Source organism: Opisthocomus hoazin, chromosome 3 (assembly GCF_030867145.1).
Source record: "Opisthocomus hoazin isolate bOpiHoa1 chromosome 3, bOpiHoa1.hap1, whole genome shotgun sequence".
Taxonomy (NCBI): Eukaryota; Metazoa; Chordata; class Aves; order Opisthocomiformes; family Opisthocomidae; genus Opisthocomus; species Opisthocomus hoazin.
This window is the reverse complement of record NC_134416.1, coordinates 54,892,933-54,917,205: the sequence shown is the minus strand read 5'-3', so window position 1 is coordinate 54,917,205 and position 24,273 is coordinate 54,892,933. Positions and strand designations below refer to the sequence as shown.

The following is a 24,273-nucleotide window of genomic DNA, read 5'->3' as shown; positions in this document are numbered from 1 at the left end:
CCTTTTTGTCCAAACTCCTGCCACCCTCCTCCAGCTCTTTAAACCCCCTCACCTGCGGTGACTGCCCCCCCAAATTCCACGTTGTCTCCCAACACCCACAGCTGACGAGTCTCCCTCCCAGCTCTTGGTCCACTGGGTGAAAAAGCCATCGTGCTCTACCACTCCTGTCACCGCTTGTCATCCAACCGCTTACATAAGCCTGTGACCTCTGAAATAAAAACACTTGCTTTGCACTTGGATAGAGCTGGTTGGTTGGAAGGGAGCTCGGAGAGCGAAATGATTGAAAAAACAGTCACAGAAGCAAGCTTCCAGAGTATGTCTTCTTGGTTTTCCTTTCAACTTTGCTATTTCCGCTGGTTCACTGGTTCCCCATCAAAGAGAAAAGTTTCAACTGGCAAAGTCAATTTAACGTTTCCACATACCCTCCAGCAGACAGGACTACTATAGCGCATGTAATCATCTACAGTTTTACTAAGCACAGATCAAAAGGACTTAAGTAACCGAAAAAATCATTCACCTTAGGTTGTGCACAAAATTTCCTACCAAATTTATAAATAGGTCTGGAGAACCCGGTATTTCTAACACGCCAATTATCTTTGTACTGTGGTACCCCACTCGTTATCAAAAACAGCTTCACTTCAGACTGAAGAAGTCATGCTTTTCTTCTTGTATGCGGCTTTCTCAAACGGGTTTATTCTCACGTGCAGTGGAAGGGATGTTTTAACCCACTTTCAGCGTGATTTTTGGAACAGGCAGCCCGTGCACACACATGGCTGTGCATGTTAGCCCACCGGCACCAGTTTGGGTCTGCTGATGCAGTCAGGCTGGTGAGCACAGACGTGCGCTTCGCAAACGCTGCGCTGCGTGACAAGGTGACCTCAACTGAATGATCCAGGCTACCAAAGACCTACAGTTTATCCCGACCCCTCTAATATTGATGCAAGGAGGTTCAACAAGCTCAACCATTCACACAAGCATTCCCCATCTCAGAGACAGTATTGCAAAAACCAGGTGCCAGAAAGCATCTGGACACATGTGTGGACGAGCAGGGGGTAACACTTTCCTCTGGTACAGCTCTAGAGGAGCTCTGGAGCAGAGGTCGTGGCTCCGTTTAAAATAACGCTTACAACAGAGAGAGATTTATCCCATCACAAGAGCAATTTTGTGAAAGGAGTGCACACTTCAGCAATCGCAAAAACTGTCCCAAGTTAGACCAACCTCTGGAACCCCACCTGACGTTTTGGTGGTGGTTCTTTTTCCCAGACCTGTCTCTCGTGAGAGACTGGATTTGGAAAATACGCTCCATGACTCAGTTGCTATAGCAAGCTTTTGAGCTCTGGAGAAAAATACACACTGTGGCTGCTTCCCCTCAGAAACGCAAGAGGAAAAAAAATCCCAGTGTATACCTTACTCGGCTGTAATGCGGGAGGGCCGAGTTTCATGACCTGTCTACCATCTAGTAGCAGTCCTTGAACCAGAGGTCAGCAGGCAGTGACCGTGCTGACTACCACACTACAGAGCTGCGACATTTCTCTGTGGCCCAGGAGCCCTCCTCCCGTGAGTCCTGAGTTCTTTTAAAAGCGATACTGTCTCAGAAGGAGCGCAGAGCTCCTCCACGGGAGCCGAGCCCATCACTGCCCCAACACCAGACATGTCACCGGTTCCCACTGCAGGGACGAAGCCTATGGTCAGGAACGGGCACTGCCTGACCCATCGAAGGAAGGTGGCAGTCCTGCAACCGCAGAAGTTTGAAGGATATTTTGCAACCGCAGGGGTAGAGAGCATCCTCCCAGCAGGTGGGACATGCCAGATGGGTTCTGCTCCAGGGAGGCGAGTGTAGCACTCAGGCTGACCCGCTTCTCGTCCAAATGGTCCATCCCTGACGTGCCACAGGGACAGGCACACCAGTGCCCTCTGGTAGGAAAGACAGCATCAGCGCAAACCTCATGAGAGCAGTCTGAAATGAGAAAGCCCTTCTCAAATTAGCACTTACCTCCGTAAGAAGGCGGGATCTGGGAAACAACCTCCTTCTCCATCATTTCCCCTTCCCTTGCCCAGCAGTTCCTGCTCAGGATGCAGCGTTTTCACCGTGTGAGGAGCCCACCCCAGCGACTTGGCCCCTGAAAGTTCAGGTTTTGTGGCACTCAGTGTCAGTAAAGGCCAAGCTTTCACAAATCAATCCAAGTCACAGAGCTCAACTCTAAAGTCACCGAATGCTCAGCGGGTCAGTTCTGAGAGGAACGCAAACCTGGGTCCGCACCTTTCTCCAGCAATAGGATTAGGTCCCCCTCCCTGACCAAACAATCCTGGGGTTTTTTTAATCAAATTAGCAAACTTTTGGTCAAATCGTAGGGGGCACTACAATATTTATCACAGTCTGGGGTGACGGTAAACCATCCACCAACTGGGATACACGTCCTTGCAACGCTTTGCGAAGAAGGCGCACGTCGCGATCTTGCAGCCGCCGTTACGTTCTGCTGTTTGCGCGCGCTATCTGTCACCCAGCCCTCGCACCGGCTCCCGACGAAATTATCATCGCGGGGCAGGAACGACCGTGGCACGGAGGAGCTGATCAAATCGACGGAGAAACGCAGGAGCTCCGCGCTGAGGCGGGACCGGCCGCTCGCCCTCCCCAGCGAGGTGGGCGGCAGATGCGAGGTTTGGGGGAACCCGCACAACAGCACCTCGTCACCGCGGGAAACACGGGGAACACTCAGATTCGGGACTTGGGCGACCTGCGAGAGGGAGAACTAAATACCCGCGCTTCCTCTGGTGCGGGGAGAGGGCAGGCTCGGGGAGGGGGCTGAAGGGAGGCGGGGCGGGGGTTGGGGGGTTTCGGGAACCGGTGAGACGTTCCCACGGGCGCGGGAACGCCGGCCCCCACCCGGGAAGACCGGCGGGGCAGCAGCGGGGCCGCCGGGCACGGAGCCGCTCCAGCACCCGCGGGCGGGCCGGGCCGTGCCGAGCGGCAGCCCCCGGCCCGGTGCCGCCGGTGCCAGCCTCCGAGGGCCATGTGCCGCGCACTCCGGGCACAGACTCCACCTTCCGCGGCTCCCGCCCGCCCCCACGCATCCAGGAAGGGAAAAGAGGAGGAGGAGGAGGAGGAGGAGGAGGAGGAGGAGGAGGGAAAGGGGGTGAAAGGGAAAAAAAAAAAAGAGAGCGAGGTTGAAAGGAGGGAGCTCGCCGAGACCCACCCTTCTCCCTCCTCCTCCTCCTCCCGCGGGCTCTGGCCGGGCTTTTGTTTTCCTCCCGCTGGCCGCTCCCACACGTGACGGCCGCGGTATCGCACGGGGCGCCCGGTTGCACCCATAAATACGGAGCGGGCGGGCGGCGGGGGCCCGGGGCAGCCGGGCGGAGGGCACCCCCGCGCCGCCACCCCCGCGCAGCCCGCCGCGCCGCCGGCGCCCATGCCCCGCCGCCCGCCCGCCTGAGGAGGGGGAAGAGACAGCGAGGGGCAGCGCCCGGCCGGCGGGGAGCGGAGGGAGGGGAGAGGAGGGGGAGCCGGCCGACAATGGCGGCGGCCGCCACCGCCGCCAGCCCCGGCAGCCCCGCCGCCGCCGGGCCCCTGCCGCCGCCGGAGCCCTGCCCCAGGAAGGGGCCGCCGCAGCCGCCGCCGGCCCGCAGCGACCCCCGCCGCAGGCAGGCCGCGCTCTCCTTCCTCACCAGCATCTCCCTCGACGGGCGGCCCCCGCCGCCGGGCAGCGACGGCCCCGCCGCCAGGCCCCGCCAGGCCCCGCCGCCGCCGCCGCGGCTGGGCAGCCCCCCGCCGGCGGCGCCCGCCGAGACCCCCCGGGCGCAGGAGGAGGAGGAGGAGGAGGAGGACGCCTTCGCCGCGGTGCAGGTGCCGGCCGCCGCCTTCCTGGGTGCCGCGGCGGCGGGCAGCCGCGGCCGCCTCAACTCCTTCACGGCGGGGGTGCTGCCGGCGCCCTTCGGCCGCGCCAGCCCGCAGGGCCCCGCCGGGGGCGGCGGAGAGCTGGGGCAGCCCGGCCCCGCCGCCGCCTTCGAGCTGCAGCGGTCCCGGTAAGGCGCGCCGCGGGGCGATGCGGGGGGGGGTGGGGGTGGCGGGGCGTTCCGCTCCCGCCGAGCGCTGCGGCCCGGCCCGGTCTCGGCGGCCGAGCGCAGCCCCGGGGCGGCTGTCACCCGGCTGTCAGGGCTGGCGGCGGAGGCAGCCCGGCGGCAGGCTGGGAGCCGGCCCCGAGCCCCTCGGCAGCCCGGGAACGGGAAGGAAATCTTCCCCGTCCGTGCCCGCGGGCTGCGGTGTGCGCGCACGGTGCCGGCAGCGCCTCGCTGCCCCCCCCCCCCCAAGTTAGCTCTTTATTTATTCACAAGCCCTTCGTGTTCCTCTGGGTTGTTCCTTGCCGTCGGGTGCTCCTTTTGCCTCTTAATAGGCTCATCTCGAAGGAACAACCTCACCTGCTCGAAAAGCTGAGACTTTGGGCTCAGAAGGCGCAGCCATGTGAAAATGTGCAAATGCATACAGATTAATTTCTCCACGGATACAGAATCATCTTTAGCCGCTTCTTCAGATTGTTCAGCCTGGAGAAGGCTGCGAGGAGACCTAATATATGCCTATAAATATCTCAAGGGTAGGTGTCAGGAGGATGGGGCCAAACTCTTTTCAGTGGTGCCCAGTGACAGGACAAGGGGCAATGGGCACAAACTGAGGCACAGGAAGTTCCGTCTGAACATGAGGAAGAACTTCTTCCCTCTGAGGGTGATGGAGCCCTGGAACAGGCTGCCCAGGGAGGTTGTGGAGTCTCCTTCTCTGGAGATATTCAAGACCTGCCTGGACAAGGTCCTGTGCAGCCTGCTGTAGGTGCCCCTGCTTCAGCAGGGGGATTGAACTAAATGACCCACAGAGGTCCCTTCCAACCCCTACCATTCTGTGTGATTCTGTGATTCTTCGGCAACACGCTCGGCTGTCAAAGGCTGGAGGGGGTGAACAGCCAGGGGAGAAGCCGGAGGAAACCACTGTGCTCCCCAAGCCCGCATAGGTCACCGCTCCCACACTCCCCATTTGCCACGCTCCCTGCGTGTTTCTCCCTTGGACAAATAGATAGACTTTGAGTCACGTGTTATTGCAAGGGTTTGTAAGGGTAATTGAGCGTAGATCGCCGTAGAAAACTCCCTTTCAAAACCAACCAGCTGGGAGAAACTGGAAGTGTTCCAGAAGGTTGTTGTAGCTGTGTGCCCCACCATTGGTCAGGGTTTTTTTTCTTCCATATGGATCTTACTGGTGGCTTTTTCTGAGCCCCTTTTCAGGTGCTGTGCTAGGGAGCCCTACCTTTCCAAGTAAAAATGCCTGCTGGTGGGTTACCGTCCATCTTCTCTCAGTTGTGTGTCTCTCAAAGCATTTCATGCAATGACAACCCTCGAATTGTGCCATGAATCACCAGCGCAGCAACGTGACACACACACACATGCTTGTGCGTTTTAGTCTGTGACATGGTTCTGCACACTGCTGCCCATGGCCTTGTGAGTGAGAAGTGACCCTCAGACCACGATTTGGGAATTGCTTTTTTGCTCTTGAACTTTTTATATGTTGGTGATAATGCACTTGGCCATACCCTCTTAGTGTTCAAGAGGCTGAATTCTCCTTGGCCTTCCAGTTAGTGAGTTAACTTTTCTTGCACGATTCCTATCTCATCTTCCTGGATTCCCAAGGATCCTCCTCGGTTTTCCTTGCTTGCGCGCTTTGATCCTGGGCTCAGTTCTGGGAAGGATGCTCAGATCTCGCGTGTATCACTTCTTCCCTCCATCCGTCATTATTTTTCCTTGCCCCTGTTTGCCCCTCTGAATTTTTCCTTCCACAACCGATGCTTTTTTTTTGTTGCATGAGAACAGTGTAGAGGTTGAGAAGGAAAGGTAATTACTGTTCTTGTTTACAGCCTCGAAATCCAGCATCGTGCAAGCTCGGCTGTGCTGGTAGCCTGCAACAGGCTGAATGGTTAGCCCAAGTCTGTGGCAAGGGACGTCACCTAAGGAAACCTTGTCACGGTGCTCCTCCAGTCCTACAGTGGCCCTGCTTTGTGCTGTATGTTTTCTTGTGGTGTAAGATGTAAGGAAAGTGCTGGTTTTATCGTGCTCTTTTGTTTTCTGGAGAGCTAGATTCAGCTGTGGCGGAGACCTTGCATTACTCCACCAGCAAGTGTGAGGACCCTCTCTATTGTCACACTTGCTTACGGCTGGCGCTGGTGCAGGAGAGCTCTGGGTTTTGCCCCCGGCTTTGCTGACTGCCGTGACGCTGCATGTGTGCAGCCTGGGGCAGACTGTAGGCTGCCTTCAGTAGATTTGTTTCTGTTCTGGAAAAGGTACATGCTTTTAAACATGAGGAACGGACAGCTGCAGACCGCGGAAGTTGCATGGAGCGTTTGCTCCTCATCGTCTCAATGAAGAGACACGGTGCGGGCTCCGACAGCTGGGTTCGCTCTTGGCTGCACAGAAGATGAACCGCAGGCATGCACAGGGCTGGCGCAAGCCCAAGGATGGAGCGTTCGAGCAAACCTTCTGCCGCTCTCTTCATGGAGAGGAAGGAGCCAAATGTCCAGCACACGGCCTGCCCTGCTCGGCTCTGCGGGGTGGGGGTCACGGCAGCGGCCCAGAGACAGGCGTCAGCTCACCTGAAGGAGGATGCGGAGAAGCAGACAGGAAAATCAGAGATTTTTTTTTTTGCTCTCCTCCCACCCTTCCGCTCTCCTTGCAGCTGGCTTGCAGTTGAGTTTGATGCATCGTTTGACAGCCTAGTCCTCTGTGCTGAGACATGTGAGTTACGTTGTAACGTGAAACCATTTTCTATTACAGTGTCAGGCAGGACAGGCTGCCTTCTGTTGTTGTTTTTATTTAGTTTTCAGAAACCATTGTGAACATATAATCGTAGTTTCCTGGCTTTTTTGTTTGTGTTAGCAGTTTTTGTAATTGTGTACTAGTTTATATTTAACAAGGTTATCATTAATGTGGTTTGAATTTGTTCTCTATGTGTATTCACAAGAAACAAACGATACAAAAAAAGAACTTGGAGCTTCTAGCTGTTCGGAGGCTAGCATGTAATTATCTGTAAATGGAAAAAAACCCGCTTGTTCAGAAGTCAGCTTGTTGATGCCGAAGGCTCCTGTCTGGTGCAGAAGGAGTTTGTTTCAGTTTTGTGGTGAATGGGTGGCTGAGGACACAAGGCCGCTGGAGACTAGGGCCGGGTTCTGCTGGGTTTTCCTTCGTGTCAAATTAGAATTCATGTTAACAGCCTCATCTTAAATTAGCTTTCTGGAACAAGATTTCGGCAACACTGGTTTAAAATAATTTGAGATCCTGGAGGTCAGGTGATGGTCCCAGGTACTTGGTTTTACGTATATCTAGAATTCTTGTCGCCGTAGTTTTCTTTGGGGAAAAATGTTGCTGTTTCTATACGTGAAGTTTCCTTTTCTGCATCAGGCCTTTGCCAGTGGGCCAGGTGGTTAGAAATAAGTGCATGCTTTTTTGTGTTGTGTTTTGGTTGCTTTTGTTTTGTTGTGTTTTGTTGTGGTTTTTTTTTTTGCTAAGGAAGCAAATCGCTGATTGGCTTTGGAGTTTAAACATCGCTTACAGTTGCATTTGTCTGTGTCGCTGTGTCAGGCTTGAAGGCAGATGGGCAGAAGAATTCCTTCTGGGAGCAGCTGGTGCTGGGAAGGAAGCAGAGAGGAGTATCTGCTGAGTAATCAGTGGGGGGGAAGTCCGCTCAAAAGGACATTGAAGTTACCATGCTCCAAATAGATTTATCTTCATAATTTATTGACCAACAAGACAAACCTCATTTCCTGAGTAGTTCTAAAATTAATTTATGATTAGGAAAGCTTGTGAAGATTCAATTTGTTTCTACCTATTAGAAAACACAGAGCTGCATATGGCCTCAGTGTTCATCTTCTGGAGAGATGCAGCAAAGGGGGATGCTGAAATGGTTGGCTTGCCTGGCTTTTGTAGGGCTGGCGAAGTGCGGTGGGTTGTTGGTGCTGGAGGGAGCCTCCATGATGTGGTTGACGAGACGAATCCCACCGTTTGGTTTAGTGGCGGAGGGTTGAGAATCCAGAGCCCAGTCCTCCGTGGCCTTGGACAGGCAGGCAGTTCAGGCACAGCCCACTGCAGAAGAAGTCTCCAAACTGAACATGCCAGAGATAAAAGAAGAATCTCTCAGAAACAAGTGTCTTGCCGGCAGAGTCCTGAAAGAGGAGCCAAACAAAGAGCTGGGGGCACTGTCCACCATGTGGGGTCATCCAGGCGTCGGGAGTTGGCTTGCGAGCCGCTGGAAGCACGTTGAGCCTTTTGTGCGGGATGGTGGTTCTGCTGTTCACTGAAGCCAAAGCCCTTCAGGCAGCCCAAGTTCCAGAACGGTGTATACAAGAATGGCGTGAAAGCAGCAGTTTAATGGTCTGAGAAGTGAATGGGAAGTGCACATGCTGGACCAAGTCTTGTCATAGCTGTGTGGCCTTGTACACCACTGATGGCTTCTGTCCCTAAAGAAAGGGATGCCTGCTGCCTTCAGCTGTCACTTCAGGAGGCTGAGTGGCCTTCCTGTGCCACCGTGAAGAGGGGTTGTTCAATAACACGGTTAAGACCGGGGTGGTAAGGGCTGTTTCACTGGTTGCCCCAGCGTCCTGCTGCGTCTCTTGGGGCAGGTCCCTCACAGCCCGTTCTCAGTGCTACAGGCCCCGCGTAAGTCGGTTGCCCCCCAGGAAAGGGCTTGCAGTCCCCATGCACGCAGAGTGCAAGCTCCTCCAGGAGTCTTGAGAGGACTCCGTGTCCCTTAGCATAAGCCAGGTCCTCATGACCATGTCAAGCTGTGCAGTAGCGGTCGCTGCCTGCCGGTGGGCTTTCTGAGCTGTGCACGTGTCCAGCACAGCCAGCCCCGCGCACGTGCTGACCGGCACCCATCACCCTTGGCCTCTGCTGGCCTTTTGTCTCGTTCAGGGCACCACTTTGAGCCGTGCTCTGTTGCTTCCTTGAAACCTGTGGAAATGTGGTCATCTTCCAGATGTTAGTTGAAGTTGACCAATGGTTCAGAGATCACTGCAGTACGACGATGCACAGGCAGATGGACAGCACAGGTGCATCGATCTTGTTCCCCTAATACAGAGAGTTTAAAAAACAAAATGCCTTGGATTTTTTTTCTAGTATATTTTAAGCTTTTATTATACTACTTAGCAAGCATCTCTGGCAGATAAAAACGGCAATACTCATCAGACAATGAAAAATTCCTTCCTTCTGGAAGGAAAAAATACCCCAACCAAACTCTGTGGTAATTCTTTGGCTTCCTAGTTTCAAATAAGTAAATACCAGGTGGGCTGCCCAGAGGCTCTGTAGAGTGGCGACTGTGATAGGAGGTAAAGACAAGAAGCAGAACCAAGTCTTGATTTTTATTTTTATTTTCTTTCTCCCTTTGTTTTCAGCCATTCATAATCTCTCAGGCAAGTTCTCCACTATGCGAACATGCAGGCTTATCTTCGTAATTTAACCTGAAAATACAGAAGTTTGGCTTTACGTGTTGGGACTTCTGTACATTGAAACTTCTGTGGGCACCAGCTTGTCCCATGATGAGTAAGGGAAATCAGATTCTGTTTGCAAGTAGGACAAGCTGGTCTTTACAGAAATCTATGTGTAAATAGCCGCATAATTCACCCCAGGACATACACTAATACCTTCGAGGATTGATTCAGTCCTTTCTGACAAACTCTCTCTTCTGCACCCAGAATTGCTATTGATGGCTTTGGGGCTGCCACCAGATACCAGGCTTAGCAACGCAGCAGGTGCAGCGAGACACAGAGCCGGCCCTCTTCGTAATCCAACTGAAAAACCCCTTGCCAGTTTGTTGTAAAGAAGTATTCCTAGAAAATGGAAATGACATAATTTGGCATATGGAGAGTATCTGTCTGCTGGCCTGCAGATTGCAAATAGCGCATTGAGAAATTTAAGGAATGGTATTTGATTTCATAAGTAGGGCTTAGCAGGAGTTTTTATTTGCTGCAACGGTGGGGTGAAGAGCTCAGCAAATCAGTTAGGACGAGAAAATTTCACCGGTGGTTGGAGAAAACGCGATGTGCCAGTGGGAGTCTCAGGGTTTGCTTTTGCGGCTGCACTATGCAGATTTAGAGGAGTACGTATTTATGAAACAGCAAGGTTCCTTTACAGGGGCTGCTGTGTTACGTTCATAGCAACTGCTTTCCCGTCATGAATACTAAACGTATTTTCTGTTCTCACGATGTATTTCAGAATCAACGCTGCTTTTAGCTATGTTTTGAGTTATTACCTAAGGAAGTTTTTCTATTGTAGAAAATTTAGAAGTGAATGAAAGGTGAAGCAAAGGCTTCTTTCCTTTCTGGAAGAAGTGTTTTTTTGTTTTTTTTTTTTTTACAAAAAGCACCTTTCACCTTATATATGATTATAAAGGACAAGCACATGTTCTTAGCAAGCAGTTGTCTTCTCCTCCATGTTGTTATAGATTAGGTTAGCAATTTTGTGAAGTTGAGGTTTGGGGGGAAAAAAGATTCACTCGCCACAACTGAAATGTGTTTTCCACTGCTTGACTTGGATGGCGGAGGAAGGTGTGTCCTTTCTGACCCAGGATCCCGTAAAGCCTGAACTATGCATTTACATATGTATAGAATTACTCAGTTAAATAAAACGCCAGTGTATAAAATTATGCTAGTAAGTAAATCTTTATAATGTTGGGGATTTTACTGTATAGTATTGGCAAGATTGAAAAATAGAAAGCTAGACAACTTTATTTATCATAATTTTTTAGACAATGGATTGTATTTTGATGCTCCTATGGATAATCATATTACCAAGGTAAATATGATTAGGTTTTCAAATCTGCATGCTGTCAAGGCAAATCAGACAGGGGCACATCGGTTCATGGTAAAGGCATTCAGAAGAAGCATAAATTTTCCTACAAAGGGGAAAAAAACCTCCTGATTTTGTATAGCAGGAAAGATCTGTAAGGTGATGTTACGCTGCCTTCTTTCTGCACCACATTATGCAGCTGGAGCCGAGCTGCGTGGAACGAACAGGGATGGAGCTCTTCAGCTTGCTTTTCCCTTTCTCTGGCTTTGAGGAGAGTGTTGAGCACCAAGAAGTCAGTAGTGCCACTGGGTTTGCAGCCTGCCTGCAGGTAACTGTTTTTTTCAGCCATCCACCTGCCATCTGCTGTGCGTGGCCTCACCCATGACCGTACAGGACATATCTGCACACTTTTTTTTGTGTAGACACAAGGGACAGCAAAGTGCTGCTGGGATGTGGTGGTGGTGCCAGTGCAGCCTCAACAGATACCAACCGCTAGATGCTGTTGCTGTCCTTGGAGTTGAGCTTGTGCCTTCTGCAGCGTGGGAAAGCTGGTGGCAGGTCTGTCTCTGTCCTCTCTCCTCTGTGGGGCATCATTTGCTTTCCCATTTCAGGATGGAGAGAGAGCCACTGCAGGTACAGGGTCAGCAGCTCCCATTAAGGAAAGTGGATGGGGAAACATGGGAGACTCCAGCATTGCCAGCATCGTTGTTTCTGATGGGTCCTCTATGGGTAGAAGTGCAGGGAGGGGTCCCAGCCCTCCAACGAGGTTGAATCACACCAAGGTTAATACCCCAGAAGGGAAGAGGAGGAGGTGAGAGACCCACAGCTGAGCTGTCTCCGTGTCTGAGAGGAGGCGTACGTGCTGGCACGGCGGCATGGATTTTAATGTCGTCACGATGAAAGGGTCAGATATTATTACCATTGCTTTCTACAGAGGTAGCTCACAGCACTGGAGCAGCCTGTTCACCCCCGCGGCTGCTAGCAAAGATGGGGATTGTAACTCAGGCATGGTGGTGTGCCCCTTGAAGGGTGCAAGCAGCACAGCTTCGCCAGCCAGCTTCGGGGGGAGATCTGCTGAATTTTAGTCTCATGGGTGCATGGTGCTGGGCAGGGGGAAAGCAGAGCCTGACTGCCCCAAGGACTTAAGATGCCATTGGCACTCAGGGAGGACCGTTGTGTCACCTGGAGCGATGTCTGCTTTCATCCAGTACTCCATCCAGCCCATGTAGGGATGGGGAAAGGGGAACCAGGAGATGAATGTCATATAAGGCCTTCAGGCCTGCTTGGATCATGTACGTACATTTGTGTGTACACAAATATGGTCCATACCTACAGTGCAAGAAGCTCTTGTTATTCCTTGTTCCCAGTGGCGTGTGCTAGGAGCCTGCACTTCCCACCCCACTGCGCTCAGCCTGTCTGAGGGATGTAACATAAAGCTGAAGCTAGATGTCAGACATGAAACGTGTCTTTTAAAACATCTTGGTCTTTTTTTTTTTACTCACCAACTTTATTCCATCTGTTTTATTTGTCATACCCCTCTACAGACAAAACTTCTATTTTCCTGTTGCCTCTGCGTTTGCACCTACAGATCCAACAGAAAAAGAGATTTGATTTCCTCCTTTTTCAGTCGAGGCTGCAGTCAGCTACACCCAGGCAAATGCAGGGTGACAGAAGGATTGCCCACGTGTCCGTGAGGCGTGGTGGACTTGCACAGCAGGCCCTGAAATCCTGGATAGGTGAGAGAGTGCTACATGAAAACGAAGACTCCGTCTTGATACCTGGGACGTGGGCAGAGTTGAGCAGGCTTGGTAGTTACAAGCAAACTTTGTAGTTCTCCAAATTTACTGAAGTGAATGATATCATTTCTGGCTGTAAAATGCGGAGGTGTTTTTTGGGTAGTAGGAAGAGAGAGAAAAAAAGCTTTCAGATGCTACAGTGGAAAGTACGGTTGAATGGCTTGGGGAGGTGAGTCGCGCAGGTGCTGCATCGGGTTATGTAAAGAGGTGTGGAAGGCTATTAATAGTCTTGGAAGCATGGTCTTCAAAACACAAAGGTGTAATTACAGTTTCTACAATGGAGGTCACATAACCTCCCGTCTTCAACTGTTGTGTATCTTAGGAACCTCCTGAGTTTTATGAGGCTGTTTTCTTAGTTAGAGCAAAACTGAGTTTGATTATTAATTGGTGGTGTTTACTGTTTTGTAGAATGCCGCCTTCTAGCATAACCTAATCCAGAAGAAGTGGCAGTGAGGAGGTGGTTGCTTAAAAAGGCAGAATTATTTAAAGCAGAACACAAAGTGCCACTGTCAAGTATCTCCATCATGACCTTTGAGATTTGTTTGTAGAATCTGTATTTTTCTGTGTGCATGACTCACCTCGAGATAAAATGCTTTTCTGTTTTAGAAGCCACTCCAGGTAGTGCAGAACTCACGAGCAGCCTTGCAGATAAAAAAATGTCTGCACACATTTGTTTTGAGGAACAGCCTTCATTGTCCAAGGTTTTGTGCTTCTGTTTGTTTTAAAGAGATTATTACAAATATTGGTTTCTTATTTATTCGTTAGTTTCCTTATTGATGTAAGGCTATTCAAGTCAAAGATAGTGCTAGGGTGTAACATGGAGCAGAGTTTGAGCAAATAGATCTGGAAGTGAAAAACATGAGTTGTATCAATTTCACAGCACCTTGAAATAGGCAGTATTTTCTGTTGCTGTCCTGGTGCTCACACCCGTGTGAAGGCTGAGCGCATGGTGTGAATGGAAGCATGTGTCTTCTCTCGGTGAGTCTGTGAGCTCGCAGGCTTTCTTCTCCTGGAGGGGTGTAGCCTCGCAGCAGGAGCTTTTTTTGTGGTGTGGTACTGACACTGTGCTCAGCGCTGCACAAAATGCCGTTGCTCCTCCGTGTCCTTAGGAGCTAAGCCCCGAGCCCACAAACTGTGTTGTGCAGCAGAGCACGGCACAAGGGTGTGGATTGTAGCTGGAATTCACTTTGGGCAGGGTGGGGTGGGAGCGAAGAGGCTGGCGTGAAAACGCCGTTGTACGCCGCTGTGTGCTTGCAGAGGTCGGGGCATCTGAAAATGAATGGGCTCTGGATTAATTGCAGGGTTGCTCGGGTACGAATGAGAACAGGATTAGGCCTGTCTTTTTTAGGTGCGGAGGTAATGTTTCTGACCTGTCGAGCGATTGCACATCTCCAGTATCTTACTGGGTAAATGAATGTTGATATCAACAGTTGAGGGTGGCACGGTCTTTTGTGTAACTGGCAGTTGTCTGGCAGTTGTCTTGCAGTTCTCTGTTTTGTGCCATCCCCAGGAATATTTCAACACGGTCTTGTTTGGTGGTTTTTTTTGTGTCTGTCATTTACATATGTTAGAAGCAGCGCGGCTTTTGAGAGGCTCTTGACCCTCACATCCACTTTCCCAAGGTGTGGGCTTGTGGTAATAAAGACTTGACTTCACTTCTCCGGCGTTTGTTCTGAATTGGATGCCTGTCCTGTGTTATTCCGGCTAGAGAGAGCAGAGCAGTCAAGCAATTCAAGCTGGGATTTTTGCAGTAGCCTCTGAACCATGACTTGTGAGGAAATGTCTGAGCTTCTTTGAAAACCTCGCTTTGAAAAGACAGCATGTGCTTTTCCTTTACAGGTTTTCACAAATTCTGCTTACCGCACTGTCCAGAGCTGCTCCCATTTGTATGCTTGTCCTCCCTGGCGTAGCTGGGGGGAGCAGTTGGCGTTGCTGGGGACTGCAAGTGTGGTTCTGCTTTTGTTGAAGTTAACAGCACACCTCTGGTTTAATCAGTGGGTCAGAGAGCTTGCTTTGTGCTGACACATTAATAGAAATGTACAAAAATGCTCTTTATAAAACTTGACTTGTGACTTTGGAGGCCACAGCACTACTGGTCTTTTGCATCTTAGCCCATGGAGGGACGTGGGCCGCAAGCAGAAAATTGAGGTGTAGGTTATGCTATTCTAACGCAACGTGGTTGTAATTCTGATTGCTCTTCAAGCTGTTGTTTCCACAAGCTCAGAAATAGAGCAAAATTGGAATAAGAAGACATCTCAGATGCTTGGTCAGCTCCTAACACTATGTGCCCATGCCATGCTGTGGGGTGATGGTCAGTCCCAGCAGGCTGTACACTGTCTTGCTTTGTGCAAGCTGCTTAAACATCCAGTGCGCTGAAACAAAGCTAAACAAGAACCACTGGCACTGTAAATTATTTAAACCTGGAGCCTTTGCAGGAGAGTTGGGCCTTCTCCATCCAGAAGGGCTGTGTCTGTGAACAAGCGGCATGGCCCAGCAGGAGCAGGGGGTAGAGCCAGGCACTTGGAGCTGAGGACCAGATGTCCACGCTGCAGACCTTCAGACCAGCTCCAGCCTGGACCTGTGGACTAGGCATCTGGCAGTGGTTGGAGGATGGGTGCTGTGCTGCTGCAGCATGTCCCCTGGCTTCCCACCATCCGAGGGGAAGCCTTTGTGCCTCAGGGCTGCTCCACGCTGCAGAGAAGAGCACGTGGTAAGCGGGCATGGTCAGGACACTCGCTTCAAAGGTGTGCTCCTGAGCCAGTCAGGCACGGTGGAGATAAGCCTGTAGAGTCTGAGTTCCCTGTTCAAGGACAAAGAGATTCATATTGAGCTGACTTTAATTTCTCACGCCCTTCCTTCCACTTGGGTTAATACACTTTTGGTTGACCCTGTGAATTCAGATGCTTTTCCCCTAGTCATTTCCACTGGGAATTACTGACTTCCGTCTTTCCACTGAGGGGTTTTGAAACGATTTTGTAGGGAAACTTTGTTTGTTTGTTTGTTTGTTGAATCAGAGCACTGGGCATTTGTTTTCTTTTTATTGGTCAGTTGTGGGCTTTCTAAATCTTCATTTCATAATGTGGTAAATTCTGTGAAAATGGATTCTTTAAATTTTATTACAGTTATTCACGTTAACAGACATCTTTCCCATCTGTTTATTGGAAAAGGTGAAACAGGAAAACCAAAATTTCAAAATTCTGCATCACATGTTGATGGCAGTTTGTGAACTTGATCAACGCAGAGGTCTAATGTCATACCCAGCATGGTTTCACCCTTGCCCTGTGCTGTTTTTAGAAATGAACGTGCAGCGGCTGAGGAAGTAGTGGTTTCTGTTCATGAGGTCTGGGGAGGAGGGTTCACTTGCTTAATTAAAGAAAAATATCCACCACCCAGTTTTATACAAAGTGTAGCTAATTTCACTTTCAGTGACAGCAATAAGGCAAATTGTGTGTCTGACTTCTGTGGGAGTAGTGACCAAATGAGCTTTGGTGTTGGGTCCCACATGAGGTTTGCAAGGAGGAACCATGCTGGGGTTTGGCGGAGAGGGCGAGGGTTGTGCTTCTCCTCCAGCCCTGCCGTTGGCATCTCCTCACGTGCACGTTTGTGCTTCTCCCCTTTCCCAGCGCGATGCAGGCAGTGTTTGGCAAGTCCACCTGTGCATCTATCTGCCCCTGCCCATCCAAGCACAAAGCCATTCCTCCCCTCTGCGTTAGACACGCTCATTGTTGTTCAGGTCTGAGAAGGCAAAGGATGATGGAAGCAAAACAATACAATTTTGTATAATTTGAGATTTTTCTCTGCTGCTGTGGGTGCCATGGCCTTTGTACAGCAGCCCTTAGCTCAAACTTCTTGGCCTGCAGCAAGGAGGGAAGATGCTGCGGGTGCTTGGGCAGCAAGAGAGACAGCAGCAGAATCCCTGTTTTGGTTCCTTTGCTGGACAGATTCTTTGTAAGGTGCTGCTGTTTCTAAAGGAAAAATAAAGGCGTGTAAGTCTCCTGTTGTCCAAATAGCGGTGAGCAGATGCTGCCCAAGAGAGGAAATCTTCCCGGTTCTCCTTGTAGTTCTGTCACAGGTAACTGAACGCTGCTCTGTTAGCGCTTGCGTATCCCATTTTACTTGTTGAACTTGTACGGATGGTTTCCGTCTGTCGGGATGGAGCATCCCGATTTCCATTGCCAGGAGGGCCACCCAGCACCTGTGGGACAGTCCGAGCAGTGGCTGCAAAGCCCTGGTCCGTTCCCGTCCCCACTGCCTCCATACACCACCTCACTCTGGGAGGCTTCGCCGCCGGCACACAGGTTCCTTGAGTCATGTCCACATTCTGTTTGTCCTTATTAGTACAAGCAGGGGTGTTTATTCTGTATTGATAGCTGCATTTATTCTTTATGACGTGCAGGGATAAGTTTTTCCAGTTGCTAAAACATAGTTTTTTTCCGGTCTAGAACTACAGTGGTTTTATTCCCAAATTTGCTTTTCAAATTTTTTATTTTTTTCTTTCCTTAAAAGCCTTCAAAGTATGGTATGCTTGTTGTGGTTAGGTGCAAAATTAGTTCAGATATAAAAAACAAGGGAAGGAATTGGGAAGGGGAAGTACTCAGTCCTAGGGCCTCTTTCCCTGTATCCTTCTGGCTAATATAAACGCAGAGAAATTTCTGTATGCAAGCAAGTTCAAAAGGATGCTAAAGAGTTGGTCTTCATGTGTTGTAGTACTGTCATCAGGATGCTGTTTTCTGTACTACTTACCCAGATACTACTTGATACATAATTTGAAAGCTTTAAGTTACCAAAAATATGCTACAGAAGTGTATGCTTCCTGAGCTCCTACTTAAAGCCAAACGAAAGGGATGTGTATTTACAGATAATAACATGTGTTGTCTTGGGGAGGAATATTGTTTCTTTGATTGCCTGACTGATATCCTTCTTGGAAGAGTAAGTATTTTTGGTAGCAGCTTGGTGGTCTGTACTCTGTTTACTTAACATCTGTCATTAGATGATGTAACTGGTACCGGCACAGGTAAAGCTTGAGCTTGCGTTCAGCTCCGGGGTAGGATATTGTAAATGGGAAACTGTTGTGTATACATAATCCCGTTGTGCAATATTGTTGTTCAAAATCCTTTTTTCTTTCCCCTCACAACAAAGCTCGTAGGTCTGCAGTGAAGTTCCGTGACACATTTTTGAATGGGCCTTTTGCCCTGCTTTTGGTTCTTTAATGCAAGAAGCTTTACCAGGAAACAAGAATCTCTTTCTTCTCTGTCTGTGTTTATTCAGCTTGGGGTTGTGATGCTGAATATGCAGACAGGCACACAAGTCAGATGATCTAAGGTGTGTGATGCTATAAGGTTAGATGTTTCACATGAAAATAATTTAAAATCTGTATGGGAGTTGTTATGTCTGTGTTTAATGTCTATGCCATCTAAATATGTCATAATTATTTTTTAAAACACGGATTTTTTTGTATGTTTTCACACCCCCCAAGGCTGTTCTAAAGTAAATCTTCTCTTCCAGTATGTTTAGTCACATCTTTTGAAAGAGGTGATTAGTTTGAAAGAAGTATTTCTGAATTAGCTTTTGTCATTGAAGAAGGGCTATATAAAAGTGGAGCCGGATCCTGCAGACACTTGCAGATACATTCAGTTTTACTCTCCCAGGTAACTTGCTGCCTTCAACTTATAAAGTCATTGCTTAACATAGCCAAAATGAGCAATTTCATAGTTTCATTTGAGCACGAGCCCCCTCAGCCAATGTGTCCGTAGAAGTGCATCAATAGTCCTGCAGTTAGTCCCTTTGTTTAGAACATGGAAGTGCATGAGGCTTTGCAGGATCAGGTCGAATTATTGGTATTAGTGACTTTTTTCCGGTTATTAGTCTGGTATATTTTAAAATCTTGGTGAGAATGAGCTTTCAGTGGTCACCTTTGAGACGTTTCTGTAAATGAATGCATGTATTTAGTTCTTGTAATACTAAAAGCTGAATATAACTTACAGCAACCTAGGAGAATACTGGGCACTGAGATTTTTTCAAGGCATTTCACACTTTTTCTCCTTTATATGCTTAGTCTTTAAAGGAGATGTGATGAGCTGCGGTCAGAATTTTTTCCAGCTAGTTTTCTGTTTGAAGTTTTCTGTTGTCTGTCTGATGTTGCTTATAGAGCGAAGACTTTTCTGCCTGGAGATGCCTCTAGGTGATTCGGGCCAATTAAAGGGATTACTGCAGGAAAAAGGGAAAGCAGAGGCTGGCCAAAGCAAATGTGCTCACGAGTCCAACATCTTATTTCACAACCCAAAGTATCACCTTAAACTGAATTAGCTACTGATTTAGGCTAACATGCAGGTCTGACTGATCTCTTATAACCCCATTTTTAGGTTTTTCAGCTTCCAGAAATACGTAGCTTTTTAGATTAAATGGAGTAGGAGAGCCAGATCCACTGCATCTGTTTGCAAGGACTCAAACTTTTTTTCTTTTCTTCCTGCATATGCAAGTGCCTTCGGCAGAACTCGGTAATTATGTTTGAAAGGTAGCATATGCACGCACATCACACTCCAGGCTTGGGGAAATGGAGGAGCAAACAACAGATAGTGAGCTGCAGCTTAGCAGTTTTGAAGATTTTTAGTAGATGTTTTCAAGATTTTTAGTATGTTTTTTTTCATGATGGTCGGAAGCAATAGCAACAGTTCTAAATCATATGAGCCAATAAAGGATCCCATGTCTCCTCTCCACCTTTGTTGCAGAGGAACCTATTCCAGTATCGCCAACTTCAAAGTCTTGCGATATATGATAGAGGCCTTTTAAAGTTCCTGGACTACTGGGATGAGGTGGAGATGCTCAGCCTAATCTTGTTAAATTCTGTCTTTTTGACAAAGTTCCTAACTTTCAAGATCAAAAAAAGCTTTAAAAAGATGTAGCCTTAAAGACCTACATACTGGAAGGCAAAAATAAGACTGTTTAAGGATTCACATAAATTCATAAATTTTTGATATGTTTTAGCTTTGTATTTGTTGCTTAAACGGATAATACAGAGTCACAGGTCTCTCATGCCTTCTGCTTTTGGAGAATCAGCAATGACTACTGGAGGCACCCTATGCACGTGTAGAGTCCCTGCATATATATTTTTCATGGAGATAAGGCTCTCTGAAAAATGCTGAATACCACTGTGGAAGTGGTGACAACTGTCCCCATCGTGACGTTGCTCTTAGTGTCTGCCTTGGGACCGCTGGTGATGGGAAGATGCAGCTTCTGAGGCAGATGCGGGCGCAGCACAGCTGGGCTGGGGCAGCTGGGGCACATCGGTACCGAAGCGTCCCTCGGGAGCAGGACTCTGTGGTGGGTTGCCTCCATGCTGGCATCTCTCGTAATGGGAGCCAGGGTAAGGCAGAGGTGAAGCTGGAAAACGAGCCAGTACGCCCTGATGAACAGCAGCGCGGTTCCTGAGTTTACAGGAGGAGGTGTAGAGAAATGCAAGGGGAACCATGCGTCCTTCTGAAATACGTTCTCGCATCCTCGCCCCTCCAGCTGTGTTTGTGGGAGGGGTCTGAATGTGGGGACCCTCTTTGGGCAGAAACTTGTGATACTGAACTCAGTTGGGAGGGACTTCAGATTTTGGTTTTTTATTACTACTTTTTTTTATTCTGCAAGGCATTTACCTCCCATTTAAAAAATGATTTTTGCTTGTGGATGTGACCTGGTGGCACCGTTGCCTGTCTCAGTGAAACTAACCAGCTGCTCTGGGGTGTGCTAAATCCCTGACAGGTTGTTAACCCATCACGAGACAGGTTATCACCTCCTGCTGGACCTAGATGTTCAAATCCAGCTCAGACCTGTTTCAAAATTACCTGTTTTGCATGAGTGTGGGTTGTGTAATGGTGTTTTACGGTCACATCGGGGGCGATGCCTGTGAGTAGCTCATCGCCGGCTCTCGCTGAAACTAGTCCCAGTGGCATCCGCTCACTTGGGTTACGTTATGGTGGCTGTGGGGCTGGCTGCTGCCCGCAATCCTGTCTTTGGGGTGTGAAGCCAGCTATGAAGAGTCTGATTAAAATACCTGAGTTTGGGTGACTTAACGTTTTTTGACAGTAACAGAATTACTGGCAATAGTAAAAGTGCCTTGAAAACCCAGAAGTGGCACTGAAAACTGTGACAGCGTGTAATGATGGGATGGGACACAGAGCTGCCCTTTGTATTTGTGACCCTTATTTTTAAGAGTTTTTCTCCAGTTGTTGTAGTCTGTGAATTGAAATAAGGTCGTCTCTGCTCTGGAATATTCATGAAATTAGGCAATGCCGTGGCCAGCTCCCCAGTCCTGTGGAACTGTACAGGGTTATTGGCTGTAGTAGCTCAGGAGGTTGGTATTACTGAGTTTCCTTGCAGTTTGTGTTTTTTTTAATATATGTGTGGTCTGTCAGTGCAGTCAAAACATGAAATGAGCTTAAAGGGCATTTAGCTATGCTGTGGAGTAGTTCACTGGGCTTCAAATGGGAATTGAAAATAGGAAACGCTGGGAGCGAAGGTCATCTCTGCACCGGCCCCTGCAGCCCAGTGAAAGCGGCTGCTGCAGGGCTCCAGCCCCCCAGCAAACCTGGCAGGACCGGGCGGGATGCTTGCGACAGTAAAGGAGAGCAGGGCTTTTTTGTCCGTGTTTTTCCAGGGAAGAGGAAAAGAAAGTAGCTCCTATCTTTACTCTGTGTGTAAAGGGGAGAGCAAGGCTTTTGGAAGATTTAGAAGGTTGGGAAGGGGCAGCAGCCATTTCCTTCTTCCTCCCGTGTTCCTCTTCACTTCCTCGTCCGTCCCCCGTGGCTGGGAAGATCTCGGGCTGCCTCGGAGATTTGGGCTCAGGGCTTATGTTGCAGTGAGCTGTGGGCTGGCAGGCTGGCTGGGGGATATGACTTCACGCAGTTTTTCTGACGTTCGCGTGAAGTGCAGAGCTGGAAGCAGCGTTGCTGAGGCCTGCCCTGAAGAGACAGTCTCTTGGGGGGTCAGCCTTTCTGTGGCCTTGAGGAAACGGCAGTTTCATTGATGTAAAGAAGTGTTTCTTGTCTGTTCTCATTTAAGAATAATTTGGCGTTCCCTGTTTCAGAGAGTTCGTGCTTTGAGTTGCTCAGAAATTGCCATCCTTTAGCATGGAGACTGGTGGTTTTGGGATGTGTGAAGCGATGCGCACACTGTTTGCTTGCAATTGAAGCCAAACAGGTTATTCAAACCACTGTCAGGTTGGTCCCCTCACTCTGTTTTCAGATGCTTGCGGTGAGTAACTGGAAGAACTAAATTCAGAGTGACTCCTTATGAGAGTGTTCGGACAGCTCAGGAAATGCACAGTAATACAGGATAAAGATGTTGTTTTGGTGGTGCCTTGGTACAGCATCACCCTGTGGCCAGGTGGGCAGGAGGAGAGAAACCTCGTCACCTCTCAGCGTCTGCAGCACTTTGCAAAATACTGTGAAATTTGTTTTTTTTTTCCTTTTCCATCCTCTGCTGGCTTGCCTGACAGCAGTGGCAGAACACCTCCTGCTCCTCCTGTGGGTACAGCCTGAAAGTAGCTGCTGGAAGAGCTTCTAGAGAGGAAAATTCAGAAGTAATAGAGGATAGAGAACAGCATGGCTGCGCTTCATATGTTGTCTGTAATGCCTTTTTTAATAGAAGAGTTTTCTTCTCCACTGTGCTTGTGTTAGTGCGGCACAAGTCTACAAGCAAAAAAAAATGAATAAGTGAATATTAATGAAATCTGTCATTAATTATCGCCAGAGCAGACTCTGGGAGAACTGGGTTGCATTTTCAGTGGATTTAAATATAACTTTGCTTATGCAATTCTGTTAAACATTGTTGCAGTATGTCACTAAGAAAGCTTATTATATTTGCTGTATAAAGATTACGCCTTTGGAGGGGGGATTAAAGTTTTAGCGGTGGTTACCGTCTTTCTTATGGTCACAACAGTGAACTGTTAAATGTGGAGAAGAGGGGGGAAGCTGTGGGTGAGCCAGATTTTCTGTCTGCCTGGAAGCACAACCTTTAATGCTGTTAAGCCAAACCAGAGGATACTGAGCTTTATTCAGGAAGCACATTTTTTTGGAAAGATGACATACTCAAAGAGTGGGAAATATTTTTTTCTGTATATATAATGTAAAAGACTCGTACTCAGATGAAAATATATGTGTGTGGGTGCGTATATAATAATAAGAAATAAATTCAAAGTGAAACATTGGCTTCAGGCAAACCAAAATGGTCTGGTCCCCACAAAATCTGAGATTTTTTGATTTTGCTGAGAATTCTGTTTTCATTTTAGCCACAATCTTTTTTTTTTTTTGTAATTGAGTCGAAAGCCAGCACCCAAGGACTAGCAGGAGCCCCTGCCCTGCAGTGTTGTAGTCCATGTTACTGATTGCTGGAGTTGTGTGGCATTTTCAGCCTGAAGATTTTGCCCTTAGAGCTGTGTTGTCCATTTTTTTTACCATTAGGAAACCAAACGTGTCCCTTTGGCATGCTTGTTTCTGCTAGCGAAAGTGTGAGCCGGGTATAAGGGAAAGCAGGTCTGCCTTTGCTTGCAGTGTTGGTGCACTGGGGTATGTCCGAGGGAATTGATGCTCAGATGCTGTTCTGCAGTTGTATTTTATTCACACTGCCCAGTGTGTGCTTCGACAAGTCATTTGCTGACCTCAGTTAAAGCAGTGTTTGCAGATGGATAGCTCTAACTGGACACAAGGCACCTGGAGTATCAGTGATTAAAAATAAGAAACATTATGACTAGGTATTGTACAACTGGCTTGAAACCACCGTGTAAGGGTGGTACATTTCCCTTCAGATTAGGTCATGAAGCAGCTTTACTGCAGCTTGGAAAATTAGGATCAAAAATAGTCCTCTGATTAAAACTTGAGGTTTTGAAAGCTCTTCAGAGAAGAAAGATGTGCAAATGCAGATGTATGGGAGAAATTAAGCAGTCTGGATATGCATGGTTCTTGAATTTAAAGAGAATATTTGATTGAACCACTGCGCTAGCTCATTTCTCACAGCCACCCTGTCTCAACAAAATTAAATAAAACATCGGAATGATCTGCAAATGAGTTGCCTAAAATACAATCCATGATGGGTCAATGTATTAACACAGTTAATTTAGTAGTTTCTGTGGACATGCAGTTGTTCTGCATGTACCAGTGTCAGCCTGTAATAGCAGTTGTCTTGGTTTAGATTTATGAATTTCTCTCACATTTAAAAAAAATATTTCATACACTTTATCACACATTTATCAGCAGTAAAGTAATTTCTCTGTGAAACAACATTCGCTTTCCAATACCATCGGGAATTGGTCTACTCCTCTTCCTCCTCTGCCCTTCGCTGCAGCAGCGTGATTCCATCAACCACGGGGCATCCTGCGAGTCCCCTGTGTCCTGCCAGGCAGTTCTTCAACGCTAGAAAAAATCCAGGATGTTTGAGCTGATAAAGAAAAATTATTAGGTTCTCATTTTGCTGCCCCTGTGTGTTACTTTCTTTCCTTTGCGTCAAGCAGGAAAGCATCAGCTGTGCTGGAGTTGTGCTATCGGGTACCTAAGGGCTGAATCTGAGCAATACTGGCCACAGGCCTACTTGGCATCTGTATCTGTCAAGCTGGAGGGATTCTGGCTGTTCTAGGTGCCCGCTGACTGTCTGGGCTGAAGGTAGTACCTGTAGCTGCGGTGGAGAAGGGCCT

The 24,273-nt window shown here is 48.7% G+C and overlaps 1 protein-coding gene across 2 annotated transcripts in view; it reads left to right on the top strand.

Annotated features, from left to right (window-relative positions):
* The first annotated feature begins 2,567 nt into the window (after positions 1 to 2,567).
* Positions 2,568 to 24,273, top strand: part of CABLES1 (Cdk5 and Abl enzyme substrate 1) — a 75,882-nt gene continuing 54,176 nt past the window's right edge. The window contains exon 1 of one of the 2 annotated variants that reach the window (XM_075416328.1): positions 2,568 to 2,640. Coding sequence is in view for 1 of the 2 variants with exons in the window: in XM_075416327.1 (XP_075272442.1) it covers positions 3,512 to 4,020 (509 nt within the window). In the remaining variant the exon portion in view is untranslated. Of the gene's footprint in view, positions 2,641 to 3,449; positions 4,021 to 24,273 lie in introns of those variants that run through there. The other variant, XM_075416327.1, reaches the window with a different exon arrangement.